The sequence below is a fragment of the Gymnogyps californianus genome, chromosome 3 (genome assembly GCF_018139145.2).
Source record: "Gymnogyps californianus isolate 813 chromosome 3, ASM1813914v2, whole genome shotgun sequence".
Lineage (NCBI taxonomy): Eukaryota > Metazoa > Chordata > Aves > Accipitriformes > Cathartidae > Gymnogyps > Gymnogyps californianus.
Genome location: NC_059473.1, coordinates 117305798 through 117318450, shown reverse-complemented (window position 1 = coordinate 117318450; position 12653 = coordinate 117305798). Strand labels below are relative to the sequence as shown.

At 43.2% G+C, this 12653-nt stretch overlaps 1 protein-coding gene across 1 annotated transcript; it reads right to left on the bottom strand.

Moving 5' to 3' along the window:
- Positions 1 to 1598: 1598 nt before the first annotated feature.
- On the bottom strand, positions 1599 to 12445 carry LOC127014038 (b(0,+)-type amino acid transporter 1-like). Its single transcript, XM_050893061.1, has 6 exons — positions 11696 to 12445; positions 9995 to 10128; positions 6997 to 7126; positions 4234 to 4358; positions 3696 to 3783; positions 1599 to 1832 (listed from the first exon to the last, which is right to left on the bottom strand). The coding sequence occupies exons 1-6, from the start codon at positions 12437 to 12439 to the stop codon at positions 1599 to 1601; spliced, it is 1455 nt and encodes a 484-aa protein (XP_050749018.1). The 5' UTR covers positions 12440 to 12445.
- Between the last annotated feature and the right edge of the window lie 208 nt (positions 12446 to 12653).

Sequence of the window (12653 nt, the reverse complement as noted above, 5' to 3'; positions counted from 1 at the left end):
AGACTGAACACAAAACCCTCTGCACTGGCAGTGAACTGATAAGATAAACCCAGCCAATCCAAGCAGGTGAACTGTGTTTCTGCAACAGAGGAAAATTAAAATCCTTATGGATTCTGTTCTGTCTTACCCAACGGGAAATTTCTCCTCAACCATAAACAATGACAATCACTTCAACTTGGACATATGAGCAAGGCTTATCAGAAAATCACCAAAGGAGGACTTTCTGTACCCTCTCACACACTGTCCCCAGGTGTAGCCCATCTCTGGTGCCTCTGAGGAAGTCAGGAAAAGACCCAGAATACATTCAGTTTTGTGCACCAAGGTAAAACTCGCGACCGGTGGTTGCAGGTTGCCAGCTGAAGCATGGGATTCAGTTATACTCAGGGTCTTGAGGTGAAGTATAAATCTTATGATTACCTTGAGGGCAATGCTGATAGTCCAGTTTTCCTCAGAGTCCATGAAGGAAGGGGCTAAGCACAGGCCACAGGGATCTGGAGCTTCAGAGACAGATAGGACCAACATGATCTTACAGTATGACCTGTACACACAACGGCAGCTATAGAGCTCTGCCCAGCATCACGTTTGTTACTATGCTGTGGTAATGAACGGTAAGGACACACTGCCTCTTCCTGACACTTCTATTGCAAATGTCTGATGAAGAAAAGAGAGATTCTGATTTGCATATGCTGGGGTTGAAATAGATAAGCAATCATTTTGAAAAATGAGTGTACGCACATATAAGCACTCACGCCTGTAGTTAAACCTTCCATCCAAGGAGAGATGAGCCTGATGCTGATTGTTTGTGTTCATGCAGTAAAATTTCTATGGAATTGTTTTTCTTGGATGAAAAACAGAAACAACCACGTCAACTCACTTCATTTTAATGTCCATTTTATTGTAATTATCTTGGCATTCTCTGAGCTTTCAGCATCTTGTTTTGGCATTATAAACACCTGTGCTTGCAAACCCTAGGCAACATAAATAAAAAGAACATCTTGTTACAATAATATCTATAGAAAATGAGATTGGTGCAAAATATGATACTTGCAGCTTTTCAGCTCCCCTATATCCATACACAAACCAATAATATATAAGGGCTACTTATCCAAAGTGTTAAGTCTTTTTGTGTTCATTATTATTGTTCATATGTCACAGGTGCACAGAGAGAAAGGATGGGCTACGTGATAAGATGCTTGGCTGGACCTTGGGAGAAACAGTCACATTTTCCACACATTTCCTGTGTGACTTTGAGCAAGCCACTTAATCCTTTCATCTTCTCATCATCTATAGTATATATATCATCATAGAGCTAAGATTTTGACGAACAGTTCTTCTTGGATTGGAAAATTCAAAAGCACATATTCTTTTGGAATCTGTATGTAATCTGCCAAGGCAGAGCTGAAAACGAGAAAAACATGTCCCCAAAATTTTAAGGAAACGTGAGGAGTCATGGCTTTAATCCCTCTCAGCTAGACATTTTAGTGACACTTTCATTCTACTCATTGTCCCTTACAGAAGAATATTTTCCGAGCCTTGAAAGCCAAGGTGCTGGGATAAACCATGAGGGGCAGGCAGCCATACGCCAGGAGGACGTTATCTCAGTTTGCATCCCTGGTGGTAGGAGCAACTTCCAGGAACAACTGGAGATGTAAAGTGACTCTCTGTAAAAAGAGAGGGTGGCACTTGAAGCGAACCAGTGGGAAATAAAGAATGATGCCACTGAAAATGAACACGACAATGTAGAGGATCTCAATTTGGGGTTGATCAACAATGGGAGCTAACACCAGGTACACAGCTGCCATCAGCACAATTATGGGGATGATAATTGGGACCTGTGAAAGCAAAACATCAGCGTAAAGACTCATGTAATCCTGGGCCACTGTGGGTCTGGACAACCCTGAAACTTCTGCAGAAGGCTTTTTAGATTAAACCCTGCTGCAACCTGAGGTATTACCTAGAAATCCCAATTAATCCAGACATCCTGTTTCCCAGCCCACCCCAACTCCAAGGTTGAACATCCCTGCAAGAGCTACACCATCACCACACACCCTAACCCCTGGTCTTCCCTGCCCTCCTAGAGCTGAAGATGCAAACTACTGTTTTTAGTGCCAGGTCTGTTCTTGCTCTCCCTACTACCTTGCATCCAAAAGCTGAGCTGTAGACAAAACACACAGAAACATGTACAAATCACATAACTGAACCTTAGCACCCTTGGGCAAAAAGATTTATTCATGTGTTGACAGATAGGTAGACAGGCAATTTCAGAGGCTATTTCTGTAAGTTTGGTCAGAAAGCATTTAAATTTAAATTTGAAGCCATCCTCCCTCAAAGGCTAGTGAATGCACAAGACAAAACAATTTCACAACAAAAACTGAGCATTCAAGCTGAGATTTTCCATTTTTTACTTTTGTGCCTTTTATCCAGCACAAGGGCACTGATATAGACCAAAGGAAATGTTGTTCATGGTTACCTGTGAGAGCATAGAGAAGATCTGCCGTTGGCTTCATCTACCTTAGTGGGATGCTCTACTCTGCTCCCTCCCCACTGTGTTCTAACACTTTTGGCAAAATGCTAGTAAAAATGATTGTTTTCAAACCAAGGGAAATCTTTCCCTTAAATATAAACCTGCAACATGCATACAGATTCTGCAGGACATCAGCCATACATTGTCAGTTGACCTGGAACCTTCAGACATGAGCTTCTAGTTAAGGAAAGAGTTAGGCCATCAAGCCAAATGCTGCAGCAGGCTGACATCCTCACAGGACTGGCCTGGAGGACTGTGGTACTTTTATACAGCGTATGAAACACTATTGCAGAAACAGAACTTCTTTTCCTTAAAGCCCATTCAGCCAACAAGTTGGATGAACGTCCTCATCCAGCATCCTAATTTCAGGACAGAGCCACAGAAGCCAATGACTGGAAGACTTAATAGAGCACTGCTCTTCTTCATGCTAAGCCCCATAGGACACTCAATATTGCTTCGCACAGCCTGGCAGTGTCAGCCTGTCATCTGTCTCCTGGAGGAACCCCATGAAAACCAGGATGTTCATTCAGCTTGTCTCAGGGAAAAGTCACTGTCCTGCATTCATAGTCTCATGGGTCCCCTGTTCCTGGGATCTTTTCTGTAAAAATATTTCCCTCAGTCACTGAGGAAGTGCTGCAGCTCAACTCGCTCATGGCACCAGGAGGAAGAACAGGTAAATCCTGATTTTCTTCCACTTAGCTGTTTTGTGGGGAACAAACCTGTCCCCTGGCCATCTCAAAGGACTTGGGGCATTCTGGCTGAATTTTTTGTCCTCTGCAAGGTTCTTACACCTGGGCTACCCTCTGAGGAGTGTGACCAAGCTCTGAGAACATAAACAGGTGATTGCATTGTTGATCAGAATCATCCTTCATTTTCCTCTTAAATCTCTTAGGAAAAAAGAGGATATGCTAGATATATTTTCCACAGTGAGGGGGCAGTGCATTATTAGCTTATCAAGACAGAGAATTCAACCTTGACTTATGCCTGTATATTCACACTGTCTTGCCCCTTGTTGACTTTGTTGAGACAAAACGTGAAATTAAAAAAGGAAGGACAACCACACTAAATCTATAAGCAACCAGCCCCAGTGCTCCTTCTTTCCTCATAATGCTCTCTTAGTAATTTGGGCAATATAGGAAAAGGGTTTAAGGGGTTTATGTTATTGCTTCACCTTGTAAGATCTTGGCAGTTCTGGTTTCTTGATTTTTAAATACAGGAGACCAGAAATAGTCATGCCATAGAAAAGCCATGCCACAAAACTGGAAGAAAAAGGAAAAAAAAAAGAAAAAAAGACAGCATTACATTTAGGGTGAGATCATCCAGGAATGTCAGGCCTGCCTTGCAGGTCCCAGATGTTCATATCTCCAGTTAAAAAGGAGAATATTGCTATAAATTTAGTAGTTCTTCCACTCATTTCCTTTCCAGCACAAACAATGAGAACTTTAGAATGATCTGAATATTATAGATTCATTTCAATATGAGGATGAATCACATCCAGTTAAGTATATAGTGACAGAAGTATTCATGTGTTGCAAAGATGCTGGTTCCTAAGCTCGTTCTTTCTTTTCTTTCTTCCCCCCGTCCCCGCCACAATATTGGTTAGAAAGCAATAGCCCAGGCTCAAAAAAATATTAAAAGAAAATACTTCTAAAACAATGTCAAAAACCAGGAGCACAAGGGATGCAAACAGGCACGCTACACATACATACCTGAAAAAGTTCACGATACTGGTGAAGCTTCCTGATATTATCATTATTAAAGACATACCAGATGTAAACAGCAGAGCAGGGGAGGGCGTGAGGCATCGCACATGAGCCATAGACAGAATGTCTGGCTGAAAGCCAAAGCAAAACAATATACCATCATATCACGTACTCGGAGATCCTTACTTATCCCCCTCAGCTGCTGGTGGGAGCTCTGCCTGCAGCCAGAGCCACTCCTCATCATCAAATAAGCATAATATAAAAGTAGTTCAACGCCAAGGAGTGTAAACATGGAAACCTCCCTCAAGGATATTTTTGTTGTGTCTCACTGATTTCATATCAAATATGCTCAGTGTAGGCAGGCAAGATGAGGTTTTCAAACTATTAGTGTGACAGACTGAGGCTGAGTCAAATCAGAGCTTTCCTGATCATCATCAGGACCTTGTGCATGGTGCCACTCTTCTGCCCTCTGTCACGTCTCTCTGGGACTTGGCTTCTCTTGGGCTGACTGGAAAATCAGACAAGGACTACTCCTGAAATATTTATGCAACTAACCACAAAGCAAACCAGGATTTGTTTCAGAACATGGAGAGAATTATTAGTCTCTTTATTGCTTGGTTCATTGGGAAAGTTTAATGAGAAAGGCTTCTTTTTTTTTTTTTATTTCCAACAAAAATATCATGCAAGGACTTCTGCTAGAGCTGAGTGTCTGAGAAACGGCATAAGCGTTCAGCTCTTAGTCCGGTATGGTCAAATTCAGACCATCTGTGAACGGCTTAGCACAGAGCTTGCCACGATACAGCAGACACTGTCATCAGTAAGACAAGCTGTGGAACCAGTAACCACCAAAACCAGTAACTACCGACCCAGTCGTCTCCACCAACCTAGTCATTCATATACATAAAAGCTTCCCTCCTATGTACAAGGAGTGGTGCTGGTCCAGAGTGGTATCCTTTGCACCTGAGAGCAGAAATGCCAGACGGTGTGGGGAGGAAGGACCAAAGAAGCAGAAAGGTCCAGGAGGAACACAACATGCCTGCTCAAAACAGAAGAGGACAAATCCAGCTCAGCCCAAGCACCGAGAGGGAGAAGAAGTGTGGTTAGGTGTGGGGGTGTGTGCCTGTGAGTGAGGGGTCCATACCAGCAGCTGGAGTGGGACAGCAGCCTCGGGGGCTTGTATGCCCAGGTACCAGCAACTGGGGGGACTGGGATCCAGGGGCAGCTACTGGGCAGACTGAATGTCTGAGCCCAGCTGCTGGAGGGACCCACGTTGTACCTATGTTTATACATATATTTCCTGCTAACAGATCTCTGATCAGCCGGAGAGGGGAACATGATGAGGCCCTTGGTGCTGTTTGTGCTAGTGTTTGTGTGAGCGCTGAGCGTGTCTGTACATGTAGATTTGTGTGGCCTGCTGTCTGTATATGTATATTGTTGTGGTTTGACCCCAGCGAGCATCTAAGCACCACGCAGCTGCTCACCCCTCCCCCATCCCAGTGGGGAGGAGGATTGGGAAAAAAAAGTAAAACTCATGGATTGACATAAGAACAGTTTAATAACTAAAGTAAAATAAAATATAATGCTAACATAATAATAATAATAATAATAATACAATAGTAATACTTGTAATGAAAATAAGAAAAAAAAGATAAATAAAGCCCAAGAAAAGACAAGTGATGCACAGTGCAATTGCTCACCACCCACTGACCGATGCCAGAGCCACGATCCGCCCCTTCCGGACAACTCCCCCCAGTTTATATACTGGGCATGATGTTCTATGGTATGGAATATCCCTTTGGCTAGTTTGGGTCAGCTGTCCTGGCCATGCTCCCTCCCAGCTTCTTGCACACCTGCTTGCTGGCAGAGCATGGGAGACTGAAAAGTCCTCGGCTTAAGCGCTACTTAGCAACAACTAAAACATCAGTGTGTTATCATCAACATTATTCTCACACTAAATCCAAACCACAGCACTGTACCAGCTACTAAGAAGAAAATTAATTCTATCCCAGCTGAAACCAGGACATATATATACATATATATACATATGTAGGTGTGTAAATATGTTGTATACTTGTGTTTGTGTGTGTGTGCCTATTGGGAATACATGCTGAACTTACCGGTTGGACCAGGGAGCATGGAGCTGCAGCAGCATGACCTCTGCTGGGCTACCAGATTTGGCCCCACCTAACAAAACCAATTAAAAACCCCAGCTAGGGGAGATGTAAGGCTCGGTGTCACCTTGTAATTGCTATGAAACTTGAAGAGCAGAGATATCCTACGCTGTATCTGAACTGGACTACCCCATGGGAAGGCTGGAAAGCCCCTGAGACCAGCTTGCATAGTCAGTATTGCATGCAAATGCAGCTTGTCAGCGCTGGGCTACCTTCCCAGTGAGAGCAAGGGTGCCTTACAACACGCAAGCGTGGCCAGGTTTCCCCTCCCTGGCAGGTATATTGGCTAGGTCACCCCAGAGCCTGTGCCATGTGCTCCAATACAGCCGTATTTCAGTTGTTCATTTCAAAGCTGTTCTTAAAATTCAGGCTAGATGCAATTATGTATCTTTCTGAAATTACATGGCTGAAGGAGAAAGTCAGGAGACAACACATACATTTGAAAAAGATGGGGAAGAAAGTCTTTGAGCAAGAAACAAACCACTGAAGAGCTATCACTCTACCAGTTGAACATACACAGTATTTTCCTCTGTGCTTTAGTGTCACAAGAAGGTAAAGTTGCTCAAAGCAAGCCAGACCTCTTTTTTTTTGTACTTACCATATGGCCTTCCCTTGCAGCAATGTAGCACATGCGGCCTCCGCTAAAGAAGGTGCCGTTGGATGAACCAAAGGTAGACAGTGCCACGGACAGGGAGATGAGCCACGCCCAACTGCCCAGGACTTTGTCCCTGAGGTGGGAAAGAGTTCACAGCACAACATCCAGCTTGTAAATATATCAGTTACTCATCCTAGAACCAGACAGGTTTCTTCCCTCCATTATTCTCAGTGAAATTTTTTCCAAAGCCTTTCTAATGATTTAAAGCCTTCTTCAAGTTCCCATAATATTTACTCACTAGTAACTTTGTCTTGTCCAGAAAAGGCAGCTTTTCTTCCTGCCTGGTGTATATATGTCTACATCCGTGTACATTGCAACGGTGTACAAAGCTGTCACAACAGGCAAAAGCCCCTTTTTTTGTGTACAGATGCTGTGGTGCGAATCCTGGAGATACTCCTATTACAGCCAACAATATTAGCTTGGAAATCGCAGAAAAACTGTTCCCACCAGACCTGAACAAATATCCTGCATTATAACCTCTTCCCCAATATGCATAAGAATTTAACCCTTTAATCCCACATGCACGTATTTCTGCTACTCTGTGAATCAGGCTTAAGCCAAAGCAATTGTTTGAATTCCAGAAGTTTGGTTCTAAAACATGTTCAGACATTTATGGTTTGCTTTCTCCATAACAGAAGAAGTAGCAGGGTTACAAATAGAGTTTGAGGTAAATATTTGGAAGATGTGATAATCTTCTCACCTAAAAGTGAAGCTTGTCTTCTGGAATGAAGCAGCATGAGGAATATTAATTGAGTAATAAATGCTGGTGTTTGGGGTAATTATCACATACATGTACACACACATACACAAACAAACACACTGTTCATCTAATTGGCAAAAATCCAAAATTCAAAAGTTTTTTAGAACACTTTATATTTCCATCTGAATTATATGTCTTTAAGCCGTATGTACTCTTTTTTAGTATCACCTATCCCAAACGTTCCAAAATCAAGAGTCGGATTTTCCAAAATCATGGCAGGAGCTTATCTAACACAATAATTTCAAGAATGTAGTTTAGAAGCTTAATATCTGGGTTATGGTCCTTCAGGCTTCAAGTTATGAAGCTACTTGCAATAACCAGAACTAAAACCTTTCCCTTTTTCAAAATGATGGAATCTGAGCATCTCCTATGATCATGCGACTCCATGACCACAAGATCTCAAGGAAAAACAACATATACCTCAAAATTAATAATAAAATCTTTAGCAATTGTGTATTTTGCATTTATGAGATTGGTGCTTTGCTGTTTGGACCCTGAAAATGAACTACAGGGGCTACTGCGAATAACTTCTTACAAGCAAACTGAGATCTGCAGTTGCTGTTAAATCACTGGCATCAAAGAAATGCTGGGGAGAGTTTCATGAGCTCCTTTTGTGGCTGCACCTCTCACCACTTAACAATATTTCTCTCTGGCAGCTTAATTCTCATATGGCGAATAAATGCATTTAAATGTGATATGTCCTCCTCTGGCTTCTTTGTACTCCTCCCATCCTTTCTTAATGGCCTGAATTGCTGCATCTTTTGCTCGTGACCCACAGCCATTACACCTCAGCCTGTGGCTATCTACCTGTCCTCCAGGCTTTTGAGTGCCCGGCTTTCTGGTTGCTAGTTCAATGTTTCTTCCTGAATTGCATTCTCGGGGTGAAAAGGTTAATCGGGCAGGAAAAGGAGATGTGTTAAAAAGGAGAAAGCTCACAAATAACTTGTTAATCAGGAATGATGGGAAAGGAAGTGCAGAGAAAGTTCATGAAACTGCAGCTTAGTGAGGCTTTGTAACCTGTTCAAACAAAGCACTAGACCTTTAAAAGCTCCTGCTTCTAATGACATGAAAGGCTATTAGAGAACACATCTAGCAAGAGCTCAGTCAGATCTTCAAACTGGAGATCTTGTGAAATGCACACAGAAGCAAAGCCGCTGCTGACTTTTTAGGAAGAGGATGAGCAGCAGCATAATCTCTGGATATACTGTGTCATCGTTTCTGCCAGACAACTCATTTAGGGCTATCATGGATTCTGTGTCTTTGGAAATATTTAGACTAAGGCTGGATGTTCTGGTGGAAGATCATCTGGTTCGAAGTCGATGGTGCCTACATCTCTCATGACGGTCCCTTCCTTCTCTTCCTAAAATCTTTCTCTTGCACAAAGCCTGTTTAATATCACCAAACACTTCAGGTTGGTGGAAGGTACAAATAGTTTCTGTGCAACTCTGGAAAAGCACAAGTCAACTTAAAGATACAATTACGAAAGGCTACCCAATCCGTGTATAACACTTCTCCTTCTCAAAGGAGTTGTAGAGATCAGTGTCATTTTCCATTTCCCCACAGATGGAGAAACTCAACCAAAAGACTTTGGTTTGGTCTAATTTCCAGGTGCCGAGCAGACAGAATTCACCCAGTTGGCTCCTCACTCCCAAACCACTGCCTCTGCATTAGTGGGGCAGCACATTGTCCTCTCCACTTTTCTGGAAATATCTAACATGTGGGGCATCTCCCAGTCCCCAGGTCTGGATATGCACCCTCGCTGCATCTGTGGGGAGATGCTCCTGGTGTGCACTTCACCTCCTCTTTATGGCCACTTTCCATGTGGAAAAACATGAGCTGGAGGGGAGCCACAGGTTCCCAGTGGGAATGAATGGGAATGGGGAGTAAGGGGTGGGCTGCAGAGCACCCCATCTTGGCAGCCTAGGTGCACCTTGGAGACCGTGGGCCAGACGGGGTGGTCAGCCTTGGCCTTTGGTGGGGGAAGGCTATACACTGCTCTGAAGGTGACAGAGCAGGAACAGGCAGCATGCTTCCCCGTAACATGGCCTGACAGGTCTTCCTGGCCTGACCAATGCAGTGCTGCCATTCCCACTGGGAATAGCACCTAAATCTCCTGAAACTCAGGAGAGAACCCGTATGTCACTGGACTGCATTGTCTGTGTTGCCACATGCAGAGCTCACCCCCAAGTGACGGCCACAGCTCCTGAAGTCAGCAGTTCAGATGGAGTCATGGCTGCTAAGTAGCTCACGTTTACCAGCAAATACAGGCATGTAACCAAAGGAATGGCAATCATCACAGCTCTGGGAAGGGTCACCTGGAAAAGGGATGACAAGAGTGTTAGGTGCAGCACATTTATGCCTGCACTGGGCTTTTTTTGTTTGTTTTGTCTTTGCCACCACCCACGTCTCTCATTCAAACTCCTTTGCTCACTAAACTTTTCCACACAGCAAGACTTAGATCCAGATTCACATGGCAGTTTTTACACCAGTCTCCCAAAGATGTCAGGCAAACAGTAAGGTTGTACATTTCAAAAGCTAGTCTTTAAAAAAAAAAAAACAAAACCAAAAAAAACCCCAAATCTTATTCAAAAAGATTTTAGTTCATAGCTGCCCAAGATGTCTGTTGCATACTTCTTGATTACTTTAGTATTGATTTATTTGTTACTAGTGTGTTATGTCTCCTGGTGTGCTGCATCTTCCCATGAACATCCCACTGACATAGATGAAGTATCAGTGTGTGTTGCATCACATTTAACTTCTCTACAGGCTAAATCAAAGCAGGGCAGCACAAAGGAGATTTGCTCTAGGAAGGAATTTTTTTTTTTTTCTAGTGACAGGATGCTATCTTGGAACACCACAGATAATTTTAAGGCTCAATAAAATCAACAACCACTACCTTATGCAGCTGAAAACACTGGGAAAAGCAACCAGTAGGGTGATCATAAAGCAACTGTATACATCTAAAAACCCGAAATACTGATTTTTGCATTCCCCATTCTCACCGTAGGACAAGATATAGCAATTCCTTATCTTGTTGCCTCCACTCTGCGAGGGTCTAAGTATCAGTGCTCATTGTCCTGTGGGAGAGAGCGCCACGTAACCCTAGGATCTTTGCTGCCATTTAGGTTAATATTTAACTGTGTATTTTTATTTAATCTGTAAAATCTTGTGTGCTGCACTGATAGAACACTCTATACACTCTGCACTCACACAGCTCTTTCTAAAAAAGGGTTGTTCACTGCTGTAGTGTCTGATCTGTGAAAAGAGGTAATATGGCACAGAGAGGGCTGATGTGAGATGCAAGTAAGCTACTTTAGTGCCTACAGCATGGACAGAACAATGCCAAAAAAGCAGACATTTAAAGACAAGGGTCATTCAGAGAGTTAGATTCCCTCTCCAGTGAGGCTTGGCTTGCTCTGAAGCTCTCCCTCCATGCAATGAGGAGAGATAAGTGGGTTTTTGATGCATACATTATGGATCAAGTCTTTTAGGGAATATGTGGTGTTAAGAAACCTTTATGGATTATAGCAGTGAGTGCTTTTCTGCATAAATCTAGGTGTCTACGGTGAGATCCTCTAAACACTAAGACAAAACTTCATCCCCAAAGCATCCAAGTGCTGCCTAATAGCTTTTTTCCAGTCAGTGGGGTATTTTAGCGCTTTCTTGTAGGTAGGCTGTTATTTTGCTTAGAGACTCATTTTTATCCTTTCTGGACACATCCATAGCTGTCCTGCCCCAGAAGACAGAACAAACCAGGAGGAAAGCTCAGTAGTCTTTCCTCGATGCTCTAACCCCTTGATTACCCCTCTTAACACAATCATAGATAGAATCAAACATATTAGCAGCAGGATTAAGTAAGTAAAACCCAGCTTACTCACTCACTTCAGGCTTCTTCAGTTCCTCAGTTACATAGTTCAGGTTGTTCCACCCATCGTAGGACCAGAGTCCCTGGTAAAATGCCACTCCAACTGCCCCGATACCTGCAGTCGTGTTTTGAAAAGCATTTTGAAAACTCTGAGTTTGTCCCTTGGCAAGCAGCACCAATCCGCCCACCACGATCACCAACAAAGCCAAGAGTTTGGCAGCTGTAAAAATGTTCATAATAGACGTCGCCAGCCTCACATTGAGACAGTTGATGATAGTTAAAAGCAGGATGCAGGCAGCAGCTGTACATTTGATGACAACCTGTGGAGATGAGCATCCTGGGTAGAACGGCGCAACGGCATATTCAGCAAAGCTCAGACAGACAGCTGCCAAACCAGCTGGTCTCACTAGGATAACAGAAGTGTAGGCAAAAAGGAAAGCAGGAAAAGAACCAAAAATCCTCAAGATGTAAATATATTCTCCTCCAGACTCTTTAATTATAGTTCCAAGCTCAGCATACGACAAGGCTCCAAACATGGCCAGGAGACCACATGCTGCCCAGATCAGCAGGCTGCTGGCAGGGCTCCCCATATGATGTAGTACCCACTCAGGGGACATAAAGATCCCTGAGCCTATCATGGTGCCTGCAATTAATGACACTCCGCTAATCAGGCCAACCTCTTGCTTCAGTCTTAATTTCTCCTTCCCTTCACTCAGATCTGTGGATGAATGAGGTGAATCTGTTGTCTTCCTTTTCCTCATTGTGGAAATGTTAGGAGATGTTGTTGTTAGGAGACAATATGGAATAAGACTGAGGCATTTGAATAAGGACTATCTCAGGCTTGTAGGGTTAAGTTAATAATTACAAAAGTCATGCTGAACACTGCCAAGAAATACAAACTTACCTTCCGTGTTTTGCATTCTTTCATTACCCATCTTATCTGGATAATTTATCATGGTTCAGATCCTGCCAGGA

Coding starts and splice junctions, on each gene's coding strand:
- LOC127014038 (XM_050893061.1), bottom strand. CDS start 12,439: ATGAGGAAAAGGAAGACAACAGATTCACCTCATTCATCCACAGATCTG. Junction 10,129..11,695: donor AGGAACTGAAGAAGCCTGAA/GTGAGTGAGTAA, acceptor TCCCTTTTCCAG/GTGACCCTTCCCAGAGCTGT. Junction 7,127..9,994: donor GCTGTGGCCGTCACTTGGGG/GTGAGCTCTGCA, acceptor TTCCCACCTCAG/GGACAAAGTCCTGGGCAGTT.